The sequence below is a fragment of the Ilyonectria robusta genome (genome assembly GCF_021365365.1).
Source record: "Ilyonectria robusta strain PMI_751 chromosome Unknown BGZ61scaffold_19, whole genome shotgun sequence".
In the NCBI taxonomy this organism is placed as follows: Eukaryota; Fungi; Ascomycota; class Sordariomycetes; order Hypocreales; family Nectriaceae; genus Ilyonectria; species Ilyonectria robusta.
In genome coordinates, this window is record NW_025764453.1 from 740,508 (window position 1) to 765,726 (window position 25,219).

At 56.6% G+C, this 25,219-nt stretch overlaps 10 protein-coding genes across 10 annotated transcripts; 4 read left to right on the forward strand and 6 right to left on the reverse strand.

Annotated features, from left to right (window-relative positions):
- Positions 1–505: 505 nt before the first annotated feature.
- BGZ61DRAFT_75576 (P-loop containing nucleoside triphosphate hydrolase protein) lies at positions 506–4,324 on the reverse strand. Its single transcript, XM_046257053.1, has 2 exons — positions 1,510–4,324; positions 506–1,454 (listed from the first exon to the last, which is right to left on the reverse strand). Exons 1-2 carry the CDS (start codon positions 4,122–4,124, stop codon positions 713–715), a joined length of 3,357 nt encoding a protein of 1,118 aa, XP_046100463.1. The 5' UTR covers positions 4,125–4,324; the 3' UTR covers positions 506–712.
- Positions 4,325–5,165: 841 nt separating this feature from the next.
- BGZ61DRAFT_360157 (DHHC palmitoyltransferase-domain-containing protein) lies at positions 5,166–7,195 on the reverse strand (the record flags this gene model as incomplete). The annotated part of the gene is made up of 2 exons (XM_046241142.1): positions 5,166–5,933; positions 5,984–7,195. 2 exons carry the CDS (start codon positions 7,193–7,195, stop codon positions 5,166–5,168), a joined length of 1,980 nt encoding a protein of 659 aa, XP_046100464.1.
- Positions 7,196–8,506: 1,311 nt separating this feature from the next.
- On the forward strand, positions 8,507–9,079 carry BGZ61DRAFT_536100 (uncharacterized protein; the record flags this gene model as incomplete). The annotated part of the gene is made up of 3 exons (XM_046254349.1): positions 8,507–8,614; positions 8,728–8,779; positions 8,850–9,079. 3 exons carry the CDS (start codon positions 8,507–8,509, stop codon positions 9,077–9,079), a joined length of 390 nt encoding a protein of 129 aa, XP_046100465.1.
- A 277-nt stretch (positions 9,080–9,356) lies between these two features.
- Positions 9,357–11,377, reverse strand: BGZ61DRAFT_75646 (phosphoserine phosphatase). Its single transcript, XM_046257054.1, has one exon. It carries the CDS (start codon positions 11,003–11,005, stop codon positions 9,593–9,595), a length of 1,413 nt encoding a protein of 470 aa, XP_046100466.1. The 5' UTR covers positions 11,006–11,377; the 3' UTR covers positions 9,357–9,592.
- A 185-nt stretch (positions 11,378–11,562) lies between these two features.
- On the forward strand, positions 11,563–12,641 carry BGZ61DRAFT_481764 (uncharacterized protein; the record flags this gene model as incomplete). Its single annotated transcript, XM_046249331.1, has 2 exons — positions 11,563–11,717; positions 11,783–12,641. 2 exons carry the CDS (start codon positions 11,563–11,565, stop codon positions 12,639–12,641), a joined length of 1,014 nt encoding a protein of 337 aa, XP_046100467.1.
- Positions 12,642–13,455: 814 nt separating this feature from the next.
- Positions 13,456–15,998, forward strand: BGZ61DRAFT_360686 (methyltransferase TYW3-domain-containing protein; the record flags this gene model as incomplete). The annotated part of the gene is made up of 3 exons (XM_046241200.1): positions 13,456–14,409; positions 14,976–15,404; positions 15,492–15,998. 3 exons carry the CDS (start codon positions 13,456–13,458, stop codon positions 15,996–15,998), a joined length of 1,890 nt encoding a protein of 629 aa, XP_046100468.1.
- Positions 15,999–16,162: 164 nt separating this feature from the next.
- On the reverse strand, positions 16,163–16,796 carry BGZ61DRAFT_536104 (uncharacterized protein; the record flags this gene model as incomplete). The annotated part of the gene is made up of 3 exons (XM_046254350.1): positions 16,163–16,537; positions 16,621–16,678; positions 16,750–16,796. The coding sequence occupies 3 exons, from the start codon at positions 16,794–16,796 to the stop codon at positions 16,163–16,165; spliced, it is 480 nt and encodes a 159-aa protein (XP_046100469.1).
- A 1,739-nt stretch (positions 16,797–18,535) lies between these two features.
- On the reverse strand, positions 18,536–19,840 carry BGZ61DRAFT_481766 (uncharacterized protein; the record flags this gene model as incomplete). The annotated part of the gene is made up of 3 exons (XM_046249332.1): positions 18,536–18,814; positions 19,151–19,570; positions 19,622–19,840. The coding sequence occupies 3 exons, from the start codon at positions 19,838–19,840 to the stop codon at positions 18,536–18,538; spliced, it is 918 nt and encodes a 305-aa protein (XP_046100470.1).
- A 422-nt stretch (positions 19,841–20,262) lies between these two features.
- On the forward strand, positions 20,263–22,346 carry BGZ61DRAFT_75744 (ferric reductase like transmembrane component-domain-containing protein). The gene has a single exon (XM_046257055.1). It carries the CDS (start codon positions 20,405–20,407, stop codon positions 22,280–22,282), a length of 1,878 nt encoding a protein of 625 aa, XP_046100471.1. The 5' UTR covers positions 20,263–20,404; the 3' UTR covers positions 22,283–22,346.
- Positions 22,347–22,970: 624 nt separating this feature from the next.
- Positions 22,971–24,808, reverse strand: BGZ61DRAFT_536106 (ASST-domain-containing protein; the record flags this gene model as incomplete). The annotated part of the gene is made up of 4 exons (XM_046254351.1): positions 22,971–24,001; positions 24,054–24,119; positions 24,180–24,725; positions 24,781–24,808. 4 exons carry the CDS (start codon positions 24,806–24,808, stop codon positions 22,971–22,973), a joined length of 1,671 nt encoding a protein of 556 aa, XP_046100472.1.
- Positions 24,809–25,219: the final 411 nt, after the last annotated feature.

Below are 25,219 nucleotides of genomic sequence, written 5' to 3' on the forward strand. Positions count from 1 at the left end.
GATGAGTTGTATTCAAATCAGCGGTCTCTTATTTTTTAGTTTCATCTGCCATATCATTTTAGTAGACAGGGCATATACACAGCATTCGGTTATAGACGGAGTGGGAGTTTTAGGTTACCACAAAACAGGCCGGAAGGGTTCCATATGTCTGTCATTATTGTCGTGGAATACCACAAAGGATTCATTAAGTAGTCACAAACTCGACTCATACATAATACTTATAAACATTAGATTCAATGTCCAATTCATACAATGTCGAACGGTTTTACTTGACGTACAGGCCAACGGGCATGTATGAAACAAGAGAGCGAGAGACAATTTACCATGTCAAGTCTATGAGGATCAAGATGTAGTAAGAATGATGTTCATTCAAGCCTGTCTATATAACAAATAACGCCTCTATGCCCGCCCGAGCAGTCTAAATGCCGTAGTCTGGTGTATCTACTTCTACGTGCGCATCCACAACCGTGCATGCTATCAACAAACTCAGCGTCTCAGGATCATGATGCATCAGCCCCGACACGTTGAGACATCCAACAGGATGCGTACGAGTCTATGATGCAACAAAACCGTGCAGATGCATCAAGACAAGTCATCCGTCACATACAAATTCGAACCAGAAACGGAACCCGAAAACCAAGACCGAGAAAGTCGCAAAGCATGAAAGAAAATGAAAACAAAAATCGGACTAGCTTTTAAATCGGTGTGCGCCTTAGTTATCCTCGTCATCGGTATCCGGAGGATGGGGCGTGCCCTTGGGGCTGTTGAGCCAGTCGATGTGACGAAGGCGGCGACGGACCTCGCGCTCCTTGAGCTCCTTCTTGGTCATCTTGCGCTTCTTCTTGGCCTTGAACTTCATCTCCGAGTTGTCCTCGACGCCGGAGTTGTAAGCGCTGCTGACGACCGAGTTGGCAGCAGTGTTGGCGACGCTGCTGACGGCGGTGCTGGTGGCACCGCTGCCAGGGCGGCTGTCCTCGAAGCGGTCGAGGCTGATGGCAGTATTGCCCTTCTGGGCGACACGGCCATCGCGGACGAGCCACTGCTCGGAGCACAGGGCGCCGACGAACTCCTCGTTATGGGAGATGAGGATGACACCGCCCTTGAACTCGCGGATGGCGACAGCGAGGCCACCAAGAGAGTCACGATCCAAGAAGTTAGTAGGCTCGTCAAGCACCAGCAAATGGGGGTTGTTCCACATGGCACCGGCAATGACGACCTTGACCTTCTGACCACCGGAGAGAGAGCCGATCTCGTTGTGGTTGGCAATCTCGGGGTCGAGACCGAGATCCTCAAAGTGCTTGGAGATGACCGAGGGCTGGAGCTCACGGTAACCCAGACCCTCACGCGAAGCCTCGTGATCATCAAACTCCTGAACGAGCTTGTCGAATCCGAGCTCGAGGAGAGTCTCACGGGAGATCTGGCTGTTGTACTTGGGGAGCTGGGCGCGCCATTTACTGCATTATGTTAGCATCAAGGCCTTCTATGATTGGGGGTATGACGGTGGCTTACACTTCGTATTGGAAAGTCTTCTTGTACTTCTGTCGACCAACAAGCGCCTCGATCTGTCGGGCAGATCGGCCATCCTTGAGGTCAATCCACTTGTCCATCTGGGCCTTGTCGGCCTCCGAAACCATGCGGGTCTGCTTCATGTGGACCTCTCGGTCATCACCGTGGGCGTATCGCCACTGGAGGTACTGGTTGGGAGTCTTCTCCAAGTGCATCTCAACGTGCTCCAGCGCGTGCTGCTTGATGTAGCCGATACGGAGGTTGGGGTGCTTCTCAACCTTTCCGGTAGAGGGAATGGTCTCGCCAGTAAGTAGCTTGATGAGAGTCGACTTGCCGGCACCGTTGGGGCCGATAATGGCAACTCGGGACGACAGGGTAAGCTGGCAAGAGACATCCGAAAGGGATGGCTTGGGAGCACCAGGGTAGCTGAAGTTGACATTGGTCATGCGGATGATGGCGCGAGTCGACGACTTGACACCAGTCAAGATACCCGGAGGAGGGAACTTGAACTGAACATTGGAGGCCGACAGAGTGTAGTAGCTCTTGGCCTCGGGACGGATCTCGACAAAGGCAGCCAGGTTGCCCTTGAAGCAGGCCAGCTTCTTGCCAGGCTCGTAGTGGTAGATGTCAGTGGTGACGTTGTCCAGGAAGCCAGAGTCGTGAGAGACGATCAGACTGGTAATGTCAGGGTGCGTCTTGAGGTAGGTCTCAAGCCAAGCGATGTTGGCGACATCGAGATGGTTAGTAGGTTCGTCCAGGAGGAGAACGTCGGCACGCTGGAGCATGGCTCGGGCCAGAGCCAGCTTCATCTTCCAACCACCAGAGAGGGAGCCAACCTTCTCGGCCTGTCGACCCTCGGGACCAGCGCTGAAGCCGAACTCGGTCAGAACCTCGGAGATGCGCTCCATGCCCTGAGTAGCAATCTCAGGATCCTTGGCAACAAAGTCGAGAATGCTGATGTCAGCATCCTCGCCCTGGTTGTGCTCAACGAAGCAGGTTCGCAGAACATCCTGGGGAGGGAAGCCCTCAAGCTTTCCATTGGCAATGCTTCGCATGAGGGTGGACTTTCCGGCACCGTTGCGGCCGCAGAGACCGTAGCGGTGACCCTTGAGCAGTCGCAGGTTGGTGTGAGAGAGGAGCAGCATACCACCGTAGGCCAGGGAGAAGTCGGCGTTAACAATCTCGACCTCGCCGTCGTCCTCCTTCTCAGGGACGCCGTAGCGCTTCTCGTCCTCTTCAACGTAGTGCTTCTGGACGGCGTCGGCAACCTTTTGGGCAGCCTCGGGATCCTGCATCAGGCTCTTGAGATGGGGAGCGATACGGGCCGCGATGCGGGTAACAAAGCGGTAGTTGACATCGATGGCAACCATGTCGCAAATGTAGGGGCGGACGACCTTGTAGAACTCAAGGTGTCCGGAAAGGCCCTTGTTCAACTTGATCTGCTCGTCGAGGATCTTGGCGACATCGTCACCAGAAGTGCGGGCAATAATGTCCTCCTCGTTACCCATAGCCTTTTCCATGGTGGCCAAGGCACGCTCAGCGAGCTCTCGGACCTCGGGGAGAGAGGCGCGGTCGCAGACACCCTTGACACCAGGAGTCAACTTGGGGAGGAAAGTTCTAGCCTCGATGGGGTCGTGGACGAGCTTGGTTAAGTTCTCGACGATAACAACGGTCTGGCGCAGGACCTCCTGGGCTGTGCTGGGGGTGTTGAGGGATCGCTCGAGGAAAGGAGTCAGAAGACCCAGGACTGGCGAGGTGACGATGGCGACAAAGGTGGTCATGGAAAGGGCGTGGATGGCCTTCTGGAGGGTCTGGGTGGAGGGGTGCTGCATGGTGTCGATGAGAAGAGGGATTCGGGGAGCGACATCGTCGTTGGAGAGCAGGGTAGTGAGAGAAGTCATGGTCAGGACGGCCTGCTTCTCGACATCAGCCTTGAGGTCGTGCATGCCACCCTCGACGATGGGGATAAGGCCGGCAAGCCTGGCTCCCATGGCCTCGCGGAGCACATCCTTCTCGATAGCCTCCTCCTTGGTGCCTCCAGCGGTGAGCTTGGCCTTGTCGGCCATCTTCTGCATCAGCTTGTAGGCTCCGACGGTGCCCTGCCACTTGCCAGTTCTCTTAGACAGGTAGGTGGTGAGAGCGGGCAGCAGGCCGACGACCAGAGCCTCGGAGCTGAGGTTGGTGAAGATGGCGTCCAGGCCGTACTGGGCGGCATCGCGGACCACAGCGCCCTTATCGGCGAGGGCGTCGAGGGCACAGGCAACCATGCCGCCATCCTCGAGCAGGAGAACAACCTCGCTGACGGGCTGGCGAGGGAGAAAGCGCTCAAAGATGGCGCCGAGGAGGTTCTGGCTGGACTCGCGGCGGAGCCCGGACTTCTTATCGCCAGCGGCCTTCTTGACCTCGGCGAGGATGCCGTACTGGGTGAGCCCCGCGAAGCCGACCGACGACAGCAGGAGCTCGCACAGCGCGTAGCAGGCGTCGATGGAGACGGCAGACGTCTTGGCCGTGAAGATGGTGTTGAGCAAGTCGGCAACCGTCTCCTGCGATGGCGGGGGCGGGGCGTCCTTGGAGACCATCGTCGGGTGCTCCGACGGCGGCGAGACGGGGTGAGGCATCGCGGCAGTATTCAGCGTCGATTGCGATGTCGATGGGAGAGCGCCTCGATCAGTCTGGATATGCCTTGGGACGCTGGAGGGAGGAAGCAAAACCAGCGAGGCCCGTGAGATAGGAGATGCGAGTGGGAGTGGGAGGTGGCAGACAGGGACTCGCTTGGTTGGGCTGCCGCCACTGCCTCAGTAAATGGTCAGCAATTGTGGCAGCGCCTGAAATTTTTTTCTTATCAGCCTGTTAAACCCAGCCGAACAATGCCTTATCGCCCGGCATCCCCGCTTGCCCCTCGTTTGATCCCTGGCACGCTCCACCGAGATCGATCTGGCCAATCGCTTTCCACGTGCATTTTTTGTCCATCATCACTGGCAGCCCACCGCTTACCCTACACTCGCCGAGACGCATGTGAAAACTGGAAGAATCTGATTGTACTGTTGATATTCTATCTTTCCTCCGTGGTAAAGCCACCTCTGTCGTTTTCTTGGGAGTTCCTCTTCTTATTATCTATTTACTCTTCTCCACGTTGGTCTTACAGTAGCTTGTAAAAGTAATGTGCCTGATAAGCTGAGTGAGAGTTGTGCCAAGAACATGCGTGCTTTGGCTTATCCTCTCCCAAACCCACCATGCAAGCCACCCTGCATCATCAATGACGAGATCTCACACGAGACATCAAGCTCTCACTGCAATGCGACTCCGATAAATGAACCAGCACGTGGGACAATGAAGCCCAGCTTGTCTGGATTACGATCTAAGTACGTACTGCATACCAAGCCAATACCTAGGTAGCTCCATATCACCCACCCTCCCTCCACCCTGTGGCGTCAACGCCCTTTTTGCCGGCAAAGCCTGCATTCCATCAAACATGATACAAGAAAAAATACATGAGGTCAACTGTCAAGGGTATAATAGAAAAAGACATTACAGGGGGTTCTCCCCTTACTGTTGTAGAAAAAATCGCCCATGCTTCCCAGAAGTCACGCCGTTTCCTATCAAGAAAAGAACAGATAAGAAGGAAAGAAACAAGAGCGTCCCGTTTACATGCGCCGTAATTACCCATGGGTTTCGGACCTCAATGACACCGGGCCTTGGAAACTGGGCGCCGCCGGCTTCACGCTGCCTAACTCTAAAGAGTCGGTTCGAGGGCGCTTGTCCCTCCGGATGCCCAGACGCTGGTCACCGTCTTGGTATTGGCCCTTGAACCGGTAGTAGGTTGGTTGCCGGGGACGGCACATCACGACGATGAAGTTCCGGACAATGTTGGACTGAGTAAACGCCCGGAACCGCTCCTTCTTGATAAACTTGTGGGAGTTCATGTACTCCCGTGTCGTCTCGCCACGGGCCGTGAGGAAGATGTGATATCCCATCAACGCGGCAGGATAGAGGAAAAAGATGAAACCGAGAATGATGAGCGCAAAGGGAACAGGAAAATGCTGCATGGTTTTGGTGAATGAAACGCCCTCGCGATTTTTGTAAGTGAGCATCTGGAGGAGACTCGTGCCGATGAGGTAGGCAGCGAGAATCGTGGCAGAGGTAACAAAGGTAAAGAAATATCGGTAGTTTCGTTTTCCGACACAGTTGTTGAGCCACACACAGTGGTGGTCGTGGGTCTCGATGCAGTTGTCACAGAGGCGACAGTGGTGAGCACGCGGCGGCCGCCAGATGTTGCAAGTTCGGCAGTGCTTAACTGGGACTTCCATGGCCGCCGTGTTGGACTCGGCTGATTTGATTAGAGCCCAGTCGGTAGTAGGTGGGCCGGGCCGCAGGGGATCATCCTCCTCGTCCAAGGGCGGGAACCGGTGAAGATTTCGCGGGAGAATCTATTGAATGTCAGTTGCGGAATGCATTTTGGTTGCAGAGTGATACTCACTCCTGGATCTGAAACAGAGGCGTGGATAAATGAGGAGAAGCAGATGTAGGCGAGGTAGGCAAAGACGACTGGAATTGCTGGTGAAATATTCTTCCATAGCCATGGAGCCTCGAAGGCGAAGAAGAGGGCGCAGGGAATAACAATGGCGAAGCCGGTGGCAACGTTGATAGGCCGTTGTCTGGTGTTCTGCCATCGGCCACCTAGGCAGAATATGGTGTTTCCATCAAAGTACTGGTGCACGCGGCCGAGATTGGGTTGTTGAGTCTGCGGCTGGGGAGCCCTCTGTGGTCGTTCTCCTTGCGAATCCATTGGTCGAAGCTGCGGTGACGACGCTGACGATGGGAGCTTCTCGGCGCCCTCGGTACTTCGGTTTGGGAGGCTTTGTCCTGGGTCGCCTTTGGTCGGGATGAGGAAGCTAGATCGGAATGATCGGGGGGATTTCATAGGGCTAGGTAGATTGCCCATATCTCTGTAACTCTTGTCGACGTTGATCCGGTGCTGCATGGTTTGTTTGTGATCTAGTTTGCCTTGCAGGGGACGGACGCTATCCGTCAAACTTCCCGCAGGATAGTGACCATGGCTCGGGCTCGTATTTGCTGTGATTCGGTCCAAGGTTTCTTGCTCGGTCATCTCGGTGCCTCTGGATGGCGGAGGTCGCATGTTCTCCTCGTCTGTCAGAGTACGCTGGACCTGGGCAATCGGGTTCGAGTTGATGCTATGGCGTGCCACACTACCACCCAGATCGGTCGCATTGTCGTCGAAAGTCGTCGTTTGTTGGCTCATGGTGGGCGGACGCGGTGGGCCACCTCGCTGGGCCTGCAGCTTCTGGGAGCTCATAGGGCGGAAGAAGGCGTGCGATGTCAGTGAAGGGACATGGCTGCGGTTGGAAAGACTCGGGGTCTGGCTGGTAGATCCAGCGGTAGTGCTGGCAGTACTTCGACGCTTGGCTGCGACACCAGCGACGTAGTTCTTTCGCGGCGATTGACCTTGCCATGCGCCCCTGGAAGAGGCTCCAGTGCGAGCAGTACCAGGTCGGGATCCCACGTCTACGCTCTTTGGCAGACTCATTCTGTGCTGGTTCGTGTCCATCTCGTGTCCATCTTCACTGGCAATGTCCGTCATCCGAGAGGAAATTATGCTGGGAGGGCCGGGAACCTCGGAACGGGGGATTTGGGGCGTCGGAAAGCCATCGTCTTCCTTCTTCGTAGCCATGGCGATGGTTGGTGGTCGTGGTGGTCGTCGCAGGTGGTTCGCCCGGAGATGCGATGGCTTGTCGCGGCCGGAAGCGTGGGAAGCAAGTACGCGTTCGATGGATTCTCAAAATCGCATGAGATTATCGCTCTTCGATCGGTTTTCGTGGGCAATGAGCTCGTCAGAGAGGTTGGCGCGTCGATGAACCTTGAGGTCGGCAGGATCGGCAGTGGGCTCGTGTTGCACTGCAGGATGACAAAGTCTAAGGGGCGGACGGACGGGAAGGTGGAAGTGGCCGTGGGCGAAGTAAGGGCTTAGAAATCGGAGGCGGGGACGGGAGGGAGGGAAGGAGAAAATGAGAGGAAGGAGTGTGTCAGAGTCAGAGTGGGCTCGTTTGAGCGATATGGATACAAAGAAAGGAATGAGGGGGACGAAGGGAAAACGAGACGGCGAGAACACACGACGACTCGAGATGAACAAGAGACGATGTGATGCTCGTTCCTTTTTTTGCGAACTTTAGTAGGCTGGGCTACTGCATCGGGGATAACGTGCACACCCGCGTCCCCTCTCCTCTTTGGTGCGAGAGGCCTGAAGTGACCCGTCCCGTCCGCCCAAGAGGGCCCATGTCAGGGGCCAGACCTCGTCGAAAAACCAACCTAATCTGCTTTGACTGCACAAAAGGGTGGGTGTCCTAGCGCTAACAGGCCAATGGCATGCGCTTCTCTCCTGGTGCACTCCTCCCGGACAGTGCACACTGCTACAGTGCAATGTGCCGGGTGTACCAGGGAACCAGGGATCTGGAGGGTCTCCAGGTATCTGCTCTGTGTATGTACTCCAGATCGACGGCTATGCTGGGAAACGTCACGCTCCCGCGGCCACGGAATCGTCTGCAGCACGGCGTCGTGTGCCTGGCGAATAGCGGTGCACACAAGAACACAGGTAGACGTCATTGCATAGGAGGCTGGTCATTCCTCGAGATGGCATTGACAAGTCTCCGCTCTGCAGCTCTGCATGACGGGACGGACCAAGGACGGCGGTCCAAGCACCAGCGCGATCCAGGCCACCGGAATTTGTCAAGCCTGAATCCTCAGGCGCCGATGATTAATGCATCACCTGGTCCATGCCACCCAAGACGTCACCGTCATCCGACTTTCGAAAACGTGATATCCCACGTGATTAAGCTCCCATCGGATTGGCCAATCGCGTGCTCTGCAAACTGGGTCGCTGATGCTCCGGCGAAATCATACGAGAACTTCCAGCTTCAAACCTCACCATCACGAAACCCTCCCGCACTCTCGCATTCCCACCCGCAGAACCGCAAATCCCGTCACAATGGCCTCCCAAGTCACTCGCCGCTTTCTCTCCACCACCGCCCGCCGCCTTCAGGATGCCCAGAAGGCCGAGCTCAAGAAGGAGACCAAGCGCAACCCCGAGACTCTGGTGCGTCATAATTCCTCGGCCCGCCCGAGAACGCCCGCGGCGTGGCCTGCTTCAATCGAACGACGGAGTACCATCTTGGAGAACAATGGCTAACGTGTATGGCTCAATTGCAGATTCTCGGCGGTGTCATGGTTGTTGCCCTCAGCGGCGCTGGCTTCTACTTCGGTATGACGACCCATTGACGATGACCTCGAAAACCACCACGCAAATTGCTGACCATGCTGCGAACCACCAGGCCGATCGCCCACCGGCGCCACCTCCGAGACCCACGTCAACATCGCCAAGGACGGTCACCCCTGGGAGTCCGAGACTCTGGGCAAGTACAAGTACCACCCCGGTGGTGATGCCAGCCAGGCGCCCAAGGATGCTCCCAGCGCCCTCAACGTCGTCGTTGTCCCCAACGTTACCCTCCCCGCCGAGCTCCACGAGAAGTACAACAAGTGGGGCAAGGAGGGCTACCCTTAAATCGCGAGACTGGACGGATGGCGAGACTGTATGCGCAAACATGCAGCTGTGACTGGTGAATTGAGAGGAGAGGAGCTGGAGAGACTAGGTCCTCGTTCCCGCTGTGTAGATGATGGACGTACTGGGCTCGAGCATTGGATTACATATGTTTGACCTGACCCACGGCGCACCACAAGATTTTCTAGCTTTGTGTCTATATTCCCGAGTTCATTGTTGCCAATTGCTGTGTTGATTGCATGTATCCTCGGTTGGTAGTCCCAAAGCTCGGACTACCGGGCGATGTCCATGTCGCCGCTATGAAGGCTTACCCACTAACTCAAAGGGCAATGACTTAAGAAGAGATGTATCAGTATCACACTTGACAAGTCCAAACGTTCATGTCCTCGATCATTTTCATATTTCGTATTTCTGTTGCCTGGTATCGTAATGGCCCAACACCTTGCTTGACTCATGTATTTTAAGCATTCAAACCTTCAAACTCTTCCCTTGCGGTCCTTCTCTTGTTCAACGCCACTATGCAGCCAACGCCTCAATCTCTTCACCCGTGAAACCAAACAAATGCAGTAGGTCCAGCAAGCTCTCTCCGTTCAAACGTGCGTCCGCCTCCATCTGCACCCGCGGCTTCGCGTTCCACGCAACTCCTAGTCCGGCTTTGTCCAACATCAGGAGATCGTTGGCGCCGTCGCCGACGGCCACGACCTGCGACAAGTCAATGCCCTCTTTCTTGGCAATCTCCAAGAGCAAGTCACGCTTGCGCTCCTTGCCCACAATGAGGCCCTCGACCTCGCCCGTGAGCTTGTCGTTTTCGACGACGACTTGGTTTGCGTACGCGTAATCAATGCCCAGCTCGCCGGCAAGCCAACCAGTCAGGGGCTGGAAGCCTCCAGAGAGGACAGCCGTCTTGACGCCCAGGCGCTTCAAAGCCTTGATCAGTTGGGGGACACCCTTGGTCACATCAAGAACGGACTGAAGATCCTTGAACATGGTGGCAGGGAGTCCCTTCAGGAGAGCAACACGCTCACGGAAGGACGCTTCGAATTCCAACTCGCCCATCATGGCGCGATGGGTGATATCCGCTACAAGCTGATGCAGATTCGGGGGGTCTTTGAGAGTCTCGGCAAGAAGGTCGATGACCTCTTGGGTGATCAGGGTGCTATCCATATCGAACACGACCAAGCGAGGGTGTCGCCTCCAAACCGCATCCGTCTGCAAAACGACGTCGACATTCCACTCCTGCTCGAAGCGGTAAATCATCTCGTGTTTCCGCAAATCATTTAAGCTGAGGTACTGAGGAGATGGGACCGGGGAGAGGGTCAACTCGACGACGCGCGGGTGCTCGTGGTTGTCCAGGCATCGATGTGACGAGTACGGCTCGGCAGCATCTCGCTCCTGGGGAAATGTGGACATAAGATGGAGGAAGGAGGCGATGCACAGCGATGAGATGTAGGAGCCGTAAATGTGGTCTAGCTGCTCGGACTCCTGGGTTGGCAGCTCGAGCGGGAACTCCTTGGGGTCGGTGGTGGGCGCGAGGTTGGCGGGCAGCGCCTCGTTGCTGTCAGTGAAGCTGGACTTGACGGGCGAGCTGCTTCCGCCCTTGCCCTTGTAGAACAGCGTGGCGATGAGGCGATCCGACTTGTCGCCGGCGCGAGGCGCACAGTTGGGGTGGGAGTAAGCATGGCTCAGCCCGCTGTCGACGACGGTGGGGGGGTTCTCCTCGGATGGGATGCCATTGAACGGCAGGATGGGCCGGGCCGAGGAGATGTTGGCATTGCCCAGATCCTCCACTACCGTGTCGATGCCCTGGAACTGGTCCGGTTGCCTGGGAGGCCGATACTGCTGGTGGTCGCTCAGGTAGGAGCTGCTCCTCATGGAGCTCGTCAGTTGCGGGCGAGCAGCATTTGTTTTGGCGGGGTTGGCTTCGTCCATTGTGCGAGGCGAGAGCGGGGGTTTGGAATTCTGTTGTCTCTTTGCGGGAGCGTTGGAAGATTGACCGGGTCGCCCAGGGAAAAAAGCTATAGCGAGCTCTGCGTATCCAGGCAGCGCGATGGGACGGCAGCGGATAGATTCGCGAAACTACGGGTTGACGGAGCCACAGAGACCTGAGAGCCGCGGTGTCGATCTCAAAATATCGGGTTGAGGAGTGATTGTGTCCCGGACGTTTCCCTCAATCAGCCCCGCTAAACCCGTTGACGATGTCGGTGGCTCGTGCGGCGTCGTCTGTTTGGTGCAACATGATTGGCCAAATCCATCCGGTTTTTGAATGAGGTCATGTCACGCACACTCGCAGTCTGCAGGCTCCATGAGGCTATTCGCGATGATGATGTGAACGGCCATGCTGGGTGCTGAATGTAGAGTTCAGACCTCATTGCGGTGTAGGCTCAGGCTTACAGAATTAACCAGGTGGATGCAGAGTCTAGCATGCCTGGCCTGTCCGCTCATGCAGTGTCGATAAGGAATGCTGCGAGGGACGAGGGTTGGTAATCATGTCGATGACACGAACCTGGACATGTCAGAAGATGGAATGTCTCGCATTATTCAGTGAAGTCTTGTTTGAAATGTGTTTCATGACATCAGGACGTCATCGAGGCCGCTTGGAAAGCAGGCGGATGTCGCTGTTGACAAATCCGGCAGTGCTAAGGTAAGCACGGATTTGAGGCAGTTGCTCGGGCAGATGCAGATGCTTCAAGATGCTTCAAGATCCAGATTCCGTACAGGGTTACTCGGACTGCCGGGCACCGACGGCCGGGACATCCGAAGAGCGAGGCATGAGGCGAGAAAGAAGCGACAGAGTGGAAGCAATAAGAGGGCAGCGAGCATCGGAGGAACGTTTATCCATCCCCTCATTTTCGCTTCGCCCACAAAATACGGTCCGACCGGCGGTGGACTCGGTGGGATAGTGGGGGATTCCAATGCACCCTCGTGCCTTGCATCGGCACATCGGCAGACGCCCTATCTCGGTCGGGCTGTCGGCGGCCCAGGCGCGAGATGCCGCAATGACTTCACCAGCTGGTTGCCGCCCGATGGACGGTGTATCCGAGCGAGCGACTTCATGGGCGCCTCGACTTCAGACGTATCACATCCCGTTGCCAGTTACCGGACGGTCGAGACCCGGACGCATATGCGTGCCATCGGAGCCGTGGCGACAGAATGGCGACAGCGCAGACGGCCAGAACTGCAGCACTACGGAACATCGATCCAAGGCCAAGACCAGGCGTACAGGGCCCCCAACAAAGCCCAGCCGGTGGCGACACTGCGCTATTCTCTGGCGACACCACCTTACGGCAGACAGACCTGCAGCCTGGACGCCGAGGAAGACGCAACGCAGGGCTGCGATGGCATGCTCGCGGGGAAGTCGTCCTCGTGCCCCTTTGCCTTTCATAAAGAGAGGAGACTTTGGGGGTCCACGATCCACCATGCATGCTCACGCCTTCATGCGCCTTTCACAGCATCTGGCAACCAACACGGCTCTTGCAAGCGAGACCACTGCCAATCCCTCCTCCATGAGATCATCTCATTTCCAATTGCCGCCCGATACCATGCCCCATTTCTAATCCAGGCCTGAGCCATCCCAGGTTAGCTCTCATCCACTCCCCTCCCATGAAAACCCTTCCGACGCCGCCGTGGAAAAAAAAAAAGAGCCCACCGCTCAGTCCCCGCCAAATAAACAGAGGCAACGGGGGTGCCCGGTTGTAGGAAAGCAGGAAATGTACTCGCTACCTCCGGCTCGGCGGCTTTGTAGTGGTACGGTTGCTGCCGACAGCGCGGCGAGCCATGTCCCGGCGACCAGCCGCCCAGTTGAGGCCCGGTGCGCAGGCCAATCAGCCGCAGCACCCACCATCGCGAAAGGGATAGCGTCGATGATGTGATCGCACCCAGACACAACCCGAGACTGACACTTCTCATGGCGGCGATGGCGCAATTGCTTCTCCCCTCTTCCTCTTGCCCAGCGCATCATAGGCACCGGCGGACCGTCGTAGCTTTCGGGTCCGGTTGGCTCAATGCATGTGTTTTCCCAATTACTAAGGCTGCCTGGAACGGGGGGGTGCGGGCGGTCGCCCGGGCTTAACATGTAAGCACCCCCTTCACCAGCACAACGGGGCTCTCTTAAAGATTTCGACTGCTCTCGCTTGCTCTTGTGCCTGTTGTTGTCATCACATCATCGCCCATTCCCCTTCTCTCTGTCGTGCTTCGTCCTGTATTCTGTATCAAGTCAGCAAACCGCTTGCGTCATCGAAAGCACAAAGACCATCTCTCACCTCGACCCCGGCTGTTATAACTCACCCCCTCTCCTGAGACTCTCTCCTCACCCGTCTCAGCCCTCGAAAAGCCTCACCCAACAAACCTCTCCAGTGGCCACCCTTCAACAGTCGTCAAAAATGCCAGCCACCATCACTCAGTCATCCTCCCAATCATCCTTCGCGGACATCAAGATGGAGTGCGAGTCAGGATATGCCTCTGGCCAATCATCAGAGTACGCCTCGCCCTCGTCATCGACCATCCTCCCTCAGGTATCCCTCACCAAGGCCCACATCAACCACCTCAACGACATGTTGGAACCTATGCACCCCATGGACATCCTCCGGTTTTGCAAGGTCATGTTCCCCAACCTGTACCAGTCGACCGCCTTCGGCCTGACCGGCCTCGCCACGATGGACATGCTGTCCAAGATCCAGTCGGAGCAGCCCAACTCCCCGACCGTCGACCTCATCTTCCTGGATACCTTGTATCATTTCGATGAGACCCATCAGCTCATCGATAGAGTCAAGGAGCGATACCCCAACGTGCCTGTGCATATCTTCAAGCCCGATGGCATTGACAGTGTTGAGCAGTTTGAGGAGACCTATGGCAAGGAGATGTACACACACTCATCCGAGATGTACGACTGGATTGTCAAGGTCGAGCCCCTCCAGCGGGCTTACCAAGAGCTCAAGATCGCTGCCGTGCTCAACGGACGTCGTCGATCTCAGGGCGCTGCCCGTGGATCTATTCCCATCATCGAGCTCGATGATGAGCGGGGTGTTTTTAAGATCAACCCCATGGCCGCTTGGTCATTCGCCCAGGTCAACAACTATATCAAGGAGAACGACGTGCCTTACAACGCCCTGCTTGACCAGGGCTACAAGTCCGTTGGCGACTGGCACTCGACCGTCCCCGTCGGCGATGGCGAGGATGAGCGTGCCGGCCGATGGAAGGGCCAGGCCAAGACCGAGTGCGGAATCCACAACAAGAAGTCGCGGTACTCTGAGTTCCTCGCCGAGATGGAGCGCAAGCAGCAGGAGGAGCAACTGTCTGCCGCCCTTGAGAAGGTGGTCCAGGCTCAGGCCCAGACTGTCTTGTAATGTACACTTGCACGGGAGAGCAGATGTCTTGATGATTTGATGAATGCGGCATTGTATCAGGCGTTTTGGGATAAAACTGGTTGAGTTGACAGTTCGGATCGGGCCAAAAGGGGCCCCTTAGCATCGAGATTTGATCGTTTGGCGTTGGGTAAATCGCAGCTGGCCAGGATTGCAGTCGGGTTAGCAAAGCGAGAAAGCAGCTGCATCATAGTATAGAGAATACACAAGAACAATGAACAGTAAACAACTCCTTTGGGCGCTTGACTCTGTGATCTGGTCTGGCTGGCAATGGTCGGAGGAGGTTGAATTTCGATTACCGGGGAATCACGAGGTTGGAGCCGCAAGTGCGCGGCTGGAGTACGTAGTGCTACCCCGCGCTGATAAGGTGTGTTGGGTGTCTAACACGACTCCGAGAAATTCTCCACTGGCTCACGATACTGGGCTAACTGGAGCCCTTGGCCCGCCCCTCCTCCTCTCGCCCCTCCAACGACCACCGCCGCGCACCAAAATCTCAGCCTCGTGACCGCACTAACAATCCCGGATCCCTCACGATGCAGGGTCTCGCAGCCGCCGCGCCCGCATTCGTCGACAAGAAGAGGCGGATTCTCGACCAGCTCGCAGTCCCGAGCGCAGACTACGCTGATGCGTCGCCCAAGGGCTCTGTAGACGTGGGCATCCGCGACCTCATCGACGAGATCAACCAGGCTGCCGGGTTTGTCACGACCAGCAGCTGCGCGGGACGGGTCAGTGTCTTTCTCGAGGGCCGGCGCGTAGCTGATGCGGATGCCGAGGATGATCAAATAGCCGGCGTGGGTGGAAAGGGTGCGGGAGGAACGTGGCTGTTCGTCTCTCATGACCCAGTACCGGACGCTGATGGTGATGCGGACTGGGCGGGTGTTTTGGGACTGGGAGAGTCGGAAGATGCTCACGATGTGGCAGATGTGGTCAAGGAGAGGAGACTTATTCATTTCAAGTTTGAGGCCATGGTAAGCAAGCTAACGTCTCGGCTCAGCTGGAGACTGATGAAGTTTCTCGTGATGTGAGACTCGACATGATGCTGAAATTTCACGTAGATTCTGCATGTCCTTACCGCATCCCCGGAGCACGCCCAACTGCTTCTCCGCTGCGGTCTCCAAGCTGGCTTCCGCGAGTCTGGCGCCATCAACCTGCTCCCCAACGGCAAAGACGCCGCCACACCCATGGTGGCCATCCGTTCCATGGGGCTTGCCTTTGAGTCCCTCATCGGGCAACAGGTCGACGGACGCCGCCAGCGCCTCGTCCCGCCCGAGTACCTCCCCATGCTCATCAGGATTGCCAACGAGCGCTTCGCCGAGAACACGAAACGCATCGAGCGGTTCCAGGTTGCGTTCCGTGATGCCGTGACCAGCGCCTCTGCCCCGAGGCGGAACCCGGAGGGCAACGAGTGGGAAGATGCAGCGGCGAGGCGAGAGAGGAAACGCGCCGAGGGATTGAGAAAGAAGGCTGAACTACAGGCTGGAAAAGAGACGGACACGGGATCGCAAAGTGAAGCTAGGGGGTCAGATGCTGAATTGCAACCAGGGCCGCCCCTGGGTCTATGAGTCCCTTCGTACATGTTTTCTGTATGCAGCTTTTACCGCCGCCGATGCCGTAATGTACACGCAATGTCGGTCTCATCCCGCTACCGAAACCATCGTCGTCTCTATAAGATCCAAATCGCTCGAACCGGGTGGGCAACTTTCCCCCCTCGTGGACCTCCTCATAATCACGCCAGCACCTTCTCCACCCAGCCCTTCTCGAGCTTCTTGACCTCGGCCTTGAAGTTCTCCACCTCTTGCCAGCAGTCGAGCGGTCGTCGGTCGTTATCTCTCAGACATCGGATGACCTCGCTGCGTGCGCTTTCGACGGTATCGGGCAGGGCGCGGACCTGCTTGCGAGCCTCCAGCTTCTTGCGCATCTCCTCAATCTCCTTGCTGACGGTGTGGTTTGACGGGCCATCGTCGGCCTTGAACTCGGCGGCGGCGAGCTTTTCCTGGGCGATCTTGAGGGCGTCGGCCTCCTGCAGCTGCAGCTTCTTGAGCTCCTCGGCCACGCGGGCCTGGATTTGGTGCTCGACTATCTTGGCGCGGGAGGCATCGGTCTAGGGGGGTTCCGGGGAGTCAGTTTTGAATCCTCATGGCTTGGATAGGTCGTCGAGATGCGGCAGGATGGGATTGAAGGTACCTCGTGGCTCGACTGGAGTGAGTCGACGAGATCTTGTGAGAGGCCATTCGGCGCTGAGCTGTTTATTGACACCCCGTCAGTGGTCCATTCGAGCTAGCATTGAGGTTCTGGGGAGCGGGGGTAACCTACGCCTTCCACACATGTGCGGAGACTGGTTTCGACTCGGCGGAACCCATTGTGTCGGGCGCAATGGCTGTTCAACAGATGTTCAATGGCGGCTCGTGATAGCCGTCTGGAAATTTCCGGCGTTGTTCGGGAGCATCACGGAGCAGCGACCGTGGCTGCCTTAGGTTACAATATTGCGCGCCCGTCTGGCCGAGGTGAGCGCCACATGTGGCTGAGTGGCGCTCGGTTGTGGCGCCCTTCACCTTGCGAACTTCACCTTGGGCAGACCGAGGCTTGACAGCTCGCTAGGCTATCTCACCGTCATCAGACCATTTTCGCTTGCCATCTGATGTGATCTGCTGGAATTTAGATCCTGCCTGTCCGTGCAGGCTTTACGCGCGTAGATCCGAAACAAACAATCTTCTTAACTCCCGTATTATGAGCCGTGGATGGAAGTGAGCAGATGGCGGGCAGGTCCGGTACTCGACCCGACGAGAAGCTGTACAAAATGGGCCGAGGACGACGAAGTGCTGATGATATCTTGGGAAACAATCAATGGTGAGACGGGAAACCTAGGGACGGCTTCGTCTTCTCTTCGTGAGCCCGTGTTTATTGGTTCCTAATTGGCGTAACCGACTGCCAGTGACAGAGGACGACGGGCAACGGGGCATGGTTAAGACGAAACAGAACCAAGCCCACCACACCCTCAACCCCCATCCACGACCGCAATGTTTGACCATCCAGCCACGAGGGCTGACGACGGTGTTTCCCCTTTCAGAAACATGTCAGCGGGCGTTCACGGGCCCTGGCATATGCAACTTCTTTGAGGCGTCGAGGCCCGGTAGGCAGCCGAGTATGTCGAGCGCCTGTTCATTTTATCTGCTACGTGCTAGAAGTCTTGTCATTCGAGATTGGTCTTGGCTTTTCTGCAAAATTCTCGAAATGGATGCAGAGCTTCGCGAAGCATCGGCCCATGCCAGAAGCAGTGGTGTTCCGGTATGGCGGTGGAGGTGGGGCCATCCGCCGCCCGGAATCCGGAATGCGTCTAACTGAGGTGCAAGTCAATTCCATCAACCACAGGCCGAGATTCGATCGGTGAGCGGGCCAGGAGCCCCTGGAGGGTGATGACGGGCTGTTACAGGGCCCTCCTAGGCCTCAACCCCTCCCCGAGATGGAGATGACATATCAAACCCCAATTATTACAGTACTGGTGCTGGCGGTTGGTCTTGTCCTTTTGTTCTCTGGTGTCTTGGCAAGAAGGAAACCAGCCCAAGGGTACTGATACGCGACGGGATGACTGGGATCGACGGAGGTCTGGAACATTCAAACAATGGCAGATAGTTCAGATGGATTTGAGCAAGGATGGATGAACGATTGACCACTGATGTTTCTCCATTAGCCGTGATCCATGGGTCTGATCAATCATCCATCACTGGGCGTCGTCCCCTTGTGTCGGCACTCTGAGCAGTCTTACGACAGCGTCAGGCCATTCTTTGTTTGCGCTCGAAGGCATTTTTGGCGGCACGGGATAACGGCACAAAGGCATTGAACAGTGACAGAGGACGCGCCGCCGAGACAAACAGCGGAGTCATGATGTGGCGCTGGTGAGCACAGTCTCACTCACGAATTGGGTCTGCTGGATGCCTCCAGGCCGTGATGCCCGAGTCCGCGTCTGCTGGCGGCTGGGTCGCGGGGCATCGAGTGGCCCAGAAGCACCCAGGCCCGCTCGGGTGGCCAACAGTGTACTTGCTACGTCTTTAGGTGCTAGCTACTGCGAGTGAGAGGATAGGTGCGTAGGTGGTACCGTTTCTCAGTAGGGCTCGCCAACCTCAACCAGTCGCTCGTCACCGACCCCCTGGACCCCCCTGAAGGCAGTGACAGAATCAGGGCCTGCAGAGCCTGCAGGGCCACAGCCCCCCTGAGCCAGGACCAGCGAGGTGGCGGGTTTCAGACCAAGTGCGTCTGCAGGACGGCCGCTGAGTGGCCACTGAGCGGCGGTTCCGCTCCGCCCGGCGCCGATACTGAGATCGTAGAGCGAGATCTCTGGTCCTATAGGTTGAGCCGCCAGGAGGCCTTTCGCCGCGGCCCCCTGCGCAAGCCGGGTAGGGCGGCGCCATTCGGGCACCGGGCGCACCGCCAAAGAACAGATGCAAGCGCTTCGAGGGCTGTGGTTCGCTGCGTGTTAATGCTGTGCTGCCGTGCAGCTGCGCCGCGTTTGCAACCAGGCGAGTCTATTGCGCTCCGGTGGTTGCGTGGGCGCTGTAGCAGAGCCAACCAGGGTCCCGGCGGGCCATGGATGATTGATTCATGGATATGGATCCAAACGACATTCCCAAAGGAGGCCCCTGGGACCGCCACGCGAACCCAGCACCCCCGCCCTCCCGCTTGGGGCGTTGGGACCAGTCACAGCGCCGAGAGGACGTACTACAGAGGAGAGTCGCCGGGAGTCAGCCCCTAGCGGGTCTAGGGTTCCCAGTGTTCCCAGCGTTCCCAGCGTTCTACACGAGATGCGTGTAAAGGCATTGCAGAGCTTGTGATGGGAGGATCCCGAAGATCCCAGGTCCGTCCTGGCCCGCCAAGAAGCGCCGTCGTGGTTGTCACCAGGGGTATAAGCAGCTGGGCCAGGGTACTTGGCTGCATGCAGGTCCGCTGTGCCCGCTGTAGGTACCTGCGCTGGCCGCCCGCCTGCTGGCCTGCTGAGTGCTGAGTGCTTGCCGTCTTGGCTCTCCACCGAACTTATTATCACGACGCTCGCACCCGCCCCCCGTTGCACCTCGTCATGCCCGGTTCTCTCCCTCGTGCTCGTGTCTTGCGTGGCTCTGCCCTTCTTTTCGTTCTTCTCGTTCTTCGAGACATTTCAGTCCGGGGCTGGTTGGTCCGACCTTGAGACCATTACCCGGTTTATACATTCCTGGATTTCTTGCTCAGCCGTGTGTGCCTCTCCATCGACCGCATCGCCCCGTTCCAGTTCGCTCTCACCCGCCTGCCAGCTGTTTGCACCTGCGTCACTTGGTCGCCAGCTGCCGAACACGCCCACACCCTCGTGTTTGTCCTTGCACTCGGCCTCGCTTTTGATTTCATTCAAAACAAACCCATTCTCCCTCCCTTTGTGCATTGTGTTCAAGGCGCCTTTCTCTTCTCGGCACCCCTCACTCTCACCCTCACCCTCACCCTCGTCTCACACGCACAGGCCTGCGTCACTCGCGATATCTGCACCGTATCCAACGTTAGTATCGAGCCCAGTGTCTACGAGGACCAAGGCGAATCTGGAATTCGAACCGCACTACCATTACCAACTCGTCGATCTGCCTGGTGCAATCTCGTTTCTTATCCCAACTGTCAATAGGTGGCCGTCTGTGATTCACAGCATTGTCTTCACACACCTTCATCTCTGAACAGCACTTTCTTTCACCTTTGACCATCTACGAACACCTTCCGCCGATCACGAAACCATGTTCTGAGAATCTCAACACACCAAGAGGAACACCGCGTCTCGTCACCACCGCATCACTTTGGTGTCTCTTGTTCGAAGCTTCGCAACGTCTTAGGCCCCCCGATTCTTCGTCGCCAGCGGCTATTCACTCTTTTTCAACAACAAATTTACGATTGGCATACAAAAGAAGCCACCCTTCCTTAACCACCAACTCTCACGTCATTTTCCCACTTTAACACATCAACTATGGACGCCGCCAAAGATTTCCTCCGGCGCCGGATCGCCGGCCCAGACTCAGCCATTCCGACCTCGACACTCTTCCAGCGCGCAAGTGCCGCTCATGCAGAGACCGAAGCCTCTTCTACCATCGCCCCTTACCACGACTCACTCAATGGCGTCAACCAGCCCATGAACCTGCTATTTAAGGATATTCTGTGGTGGACCCTGGGCATCGCTGCCATGTTTGTTCTCGCGGTACGCATCTTCGAGATCATGTGGGCAAGACTTCGCCAAGTGTCTGCCATGTCCGTCGCCGGAGAGAAGCAAGGGTACTGGCGAATTGCGCAGTGGAGCTGGATGCCGGGCATGAAGAAGCACCTCATCTATGCGCCGCTCTGGAACAAACGTCACAACCGAGAATTCCGCCTATCTTCGGCCATCAGCATCGGCACTCTCCCTTCGCGCCTCCACTCCATCATTCTCTTCATCTACCTTGGCAGCAACTTTGCCTATATGTTCGTCCTGAACTGGCAAAACAAGAACCGCTACGAGTTTTGTGCAGAGCTGCGAGGTCGCTCGGGCACTCTGTCCCTGGTGAACATGGTACCCTTGATCATCTTCGCTGGACGCAACAACCCTCTCATCGGCCTCCTGAAGATCAGCTTCGACACCTACAACCTCCTGCACCGATGGATGGGCCGTATTGTGGTCCTAGAGGCTCTAATCCACACCATCGCATGGGCCATCGTTTGTGTGGCTGATATTGGTTGGAAGGGTGTCGGCAATCAGATCGTTCAGAAGCTCTTCATCGGATCTGGCATGGTTGGTACTGTCGCTATGGTGCTTCTCATGCTGCTCTCCGTCTCGCCCCTTCGACACGCATTCTACGAGACCTTCCTCAACGTCCATATCGTGCTGGCGTTTGTCTCCTTCATCGCCACCTGGGTTCACTGCGCATCCTCCGAGCTTGCTGGTGGTCTTCCTCAGCTCCCCTGGATCATGGCCATCATGGCCCTTTGGTTCGCTGACCGTTTCGCTCGCATGTTCCGAATCCTCTACGCCAACTGGTCTTCCGATGGCTTCACTGAAGCCATCTGTGAGCCCTTGCCCGGTGAGGTCACCCGCGTCACCCTCAACCTCCCCAAATATGTGGACATCGAGCCCGGCACGCACGCATACCTTCGCTTCTGGGGTATCAACGCGTGGGAGAACCATCCCTTCTCCATCTGCTGGGTGAACCACACCTCCGATAGCTCCTTACCTGTCCTCGAAAAGGAACCCCTTCACACTATGGACAAATCGACAATGAAGACGTCAGTTGCTTTCCTCATCGGCGCCCAAACCGGCATGACTCGCAAGCTGTTCGAGCGTGCGTCCAACTCCCGCCGGCCTCTGCGTATGAAGGCCGCCATGGAAGGCCCGTACGCTGGTCACCACAGTCTTGACTCCTATGGTCACACTGTCCTGTTTGCCGGTTCGACTGGAATCACACATCAGATTTCCTACATTCGCCACCTCCTGGAGGGATACAATGAAGGAACTGTTGCCACTCGCCGAATCACGCTCGTCTGGATCATTCGCGAGTATGAATCGCTCGAATGGGTCCGACCGTACATGGACACCATCCTTCGAATCCCGAACCGCAAAGATGTCCTTCGCATTCAGATCTTCATCACTCGACCCCAGAACCCTCGTGACATTGTTAGTGCCAGCACGACGGTGCGCATGTTCCCTGGACGGCCAAATGTCCCGCTTCTTCTCCAGAAGGAAGTGCAAGAGCAGAAGGGTGCCATGTGCGTTACTGTCTGTGGCCCTGGCGCCCTGGCAGATGACGTTCGAGGAGCGGTCCGATCGGTGCAAGGAAACACAGTGGTAGACTTTGTGGAGGAGAGCTTTACGTGGTAACCGTTGCATCATAGCAAACGATAGTCGGCTTTTTTGGGGGAACTTTTTTCGACATGTAAATATTTGCGACAGAGGAGGGGGTTACATCTCCAGTGGGTGAGATGTTGTATATGTGTGTGCTAGTGTTCTATAGACAGAGCTTAATGAAGCAAGCCATCAAGGATCTGAATATTGAATGCCTATGATCGTGAATGAATCCTTCGCGCCGTCTAATGTTTGAATTTTCCTTGGTCGTGATAGTTTCACGTCCGTTAAAAGTTTCGTCCGTACTACCACGGGATGTGTGCGGCAGTGAACAATTGGCGATCATGATCGACAGGATGAAACCTCACTAGACCCCTGTGGCTGCAACCTCGCCGACCATCGCCAAGAAGCCAGCCCCCTGGAGGGTTTAAGACACAGAGTCGTATTGAAACAGCTAGCTAAAGGGGTGACAGAAGGTAAAACCGCCATGTGTGGCCAAGGCTAATGTAAGGAGTGTTTAGTGTAGAAACGGTTCGTTCGAGAAACAGTGAAAAAGCAACCTCATCCCCCCTCCTATATGCACTGGTGTCGCCCCCCTTGCTCCAGTTCCACAGAGGCGATATTGGGACGAAAAATGAATGTTGTGCGTCATTTCACGACATGGTCTCCCTTTTCTTTCGCCTGTCGGATAGGTGCCCTTCCGACAGTGGTTGGGAATCGGAGATTACAGGTCCCCTCGCAGCCGCATCACCTTGAGAACGGCGTACTTGTACCAGTTGCTGTTCTCGTCGAGGGACTTCTGCGCCTCGTTTCCGTTTGACTCGGAAACTCCCTCGTCAAGCTTGGCAGAGGCCGGGAGAACCTCCGCCTCGACGCCAACAGACGCCGTCGAAGCGAGTACCCGGCCGCGGGCGTCGATGGCCTCGGCGGCGATGCTGGTGACCTTTGCGCCGGCAATGAGCAGGCTGGTCTCGAAGCTGGTGCGCCGGACTTCGCCTAGGAAGTCCCGCGAGCCGTGGCCGTCTGTCACGGCGTAGAAGCGCCAGGTCGCCGTCTCGGTGTCGCCGTTCCAGGAGACGTAGGCCGTCGTGCCCTTGGCGCCCTCGAGCGCAACAATCGCTGGGGCTTCGTTGGGGATGCCGGTCCAGTTGTACTTGAAGGCGCGGTAGTTCTCTGCTCCGAGGCCAAGGTAGCCCGAGTCGACATATGCGTGGAAGATGGGCGTGCCGTTCGCAGCGAACTCGGTCAGCGCGCCCTCGGATCCCCAGTTGACGAGCGCATTCCCGTTCGGGAGGATCTGCGTGCTGCCCTGGGACTTGGAGAGAAGATCGTCGGGAGGGAAATATGCAGCGACCAACTCGGCCGTCCACGAGGTGGTGTTGAGCCGCAGGATCTTGCCGCTGCTCGTGGGCGCTGTGTGCACCTCCGAGCCGCCGCCGTGCTCCGTGCCGTGCGCGCTATTGTCGTAGAGGCTGATGACCTCGACGTCGTCGTACTGCTCGAGCCAGCGTGCGTGGTGCTGGAAGCAGAACGGCGTGCCATCGGCCATGTCAAAGTCGGAGCGCTTGCCGTTGAGGCGCCAGATGATGGAGCCGTCGGAGCCGTTGATCTTGTGGACGGCGCAGGCGTCGCGGGCGGAGATGAGGTAGTTGCCGTTGGCGTCCTTGTCGACGCTGTTGATGTGGAAGTAGTCCCATGCATCAGAGCTGTTGTAACCAGAGCCAGCTTGGCCAGGGTTGATGGGCAGTATGGCCTCTGGGGTTTGTTTAGAATGTAAATATTGAAGCAAGAGTACAGGAATACTAACCATCGGGCTGGACATGATCTAAACTTGCCCACTCGAAGAGGAGTTCCCCAGTTTCAATATCAAGCTCTGGACCATACTCGTCAGCTCTGTTTCAACAACTGCGGCGGACTGCACTCAATGGCTGACCTTGGATGATGGCATTCACTATCCACTGCTGGTCGACACTGGCACCCCATTCTGTAAGGTCGCGCGGCACAGGTTGGTAGACTTGAATAAGACCAGTCTCTTCACTGACAATGTGAAACTCATGCTTGTCGACCAATTTGTGATTCCCGGCACGAAGCTCGCGGATGGTCTCGTAATGCTGGTCCATGATGGTAATGTGTCCATGGCCATGACCATAGCCAGCATTATGATCCCCTTCGAAACTGAAGAGGATGTCCTTGCCTTTCCAACGCCCGGCTTGGAAGTTGGTGGACCAAATGCTATAGATGCCATAGCCGGACCAGACCAAATCACCATTGTCTCTAAGAATGTACGGGGCAGCCTGGCGAGGCCCATGCTGCTCCGTAGGCGTGTCTGGGAAGCCCGCAAAGGGGGCGACGAAGAGGTATCCCGGCTCAACGCCATCCGTTGCGGGGATGGTGATGTTGAGGCGAGGAGGCGCGAGATCGGGGCGAGAGCGGTACTGCCAGTCACCCGCCACAAGCGGGACGAGCACCGACGACGCGGCTGCGAGGTGCGGGATGAACGACTTCATGATGGATAGGAAGCGTACAAGCGGTACTAGCAGCGTCAGCGGCCTTGATCTCCATCCTGTACAAAGTTAGGTACATTCACCTTGAGTGAGTCTACAAGCCCTAGCGATTCCACCACAATTGATAACCTGGAGTATGATTAATTGGAACAGATGAAAGAAGCGTAATGGAGGAAGATTCTTCTGTGGTTGAGATTGGCAAACAAGAACCTCGAGTTGCAGCCTTGATATGGATAATGGAGCTGCGACATCGCAGGCTGACGTCGATGGAAAGGAGAGCACGCCATCGGTATGATTCAAGAATCCATTGGACAATCAATGAGTACCAGGGCGGGGGAATATGTGGCTAGTGAGGGAATATCATCGAGGATGTATTTAGTTGGACGGTTGGATTGCGTGATGGATGTTGTCATGCTGAAGATCGTCAGTCTACATGTCGTTGCAACTCTGTGACGTGTCGAAGTGGGGA

Coding starts and splice junctions, on each gene's coding strand:
- BGZ61DRAFT_75576 (XM_046257053.1), bottom strand. CDS start 4,124: ATGCCTCACCCCGTCTCGCCGCCGTCGGAGCACCCGACGATGGTCTCC. Junction 1,455..1,509: donor AAGACTTTCCAATACGAAGT/GTAAGCCACCGT, acceptor AACATAATGCAG/TAAATGGCGCGCCCAGCTCC.
- BGZ61DRAFT_75646 (XM_046257054.1), bottom strand. CDS start 11,005: ATGGACGAAGCCAACCCCGCCAAAACAAATGCTGCTCGCCCGCAACTG.
- BGZ61DRAFT_75744 (XM_046257055.1), top strand. CDS start 20,405: ATGGACGCCGCCAAAGATTTCCTCCGGCGCCGGATCGCCGGCCCAGAC.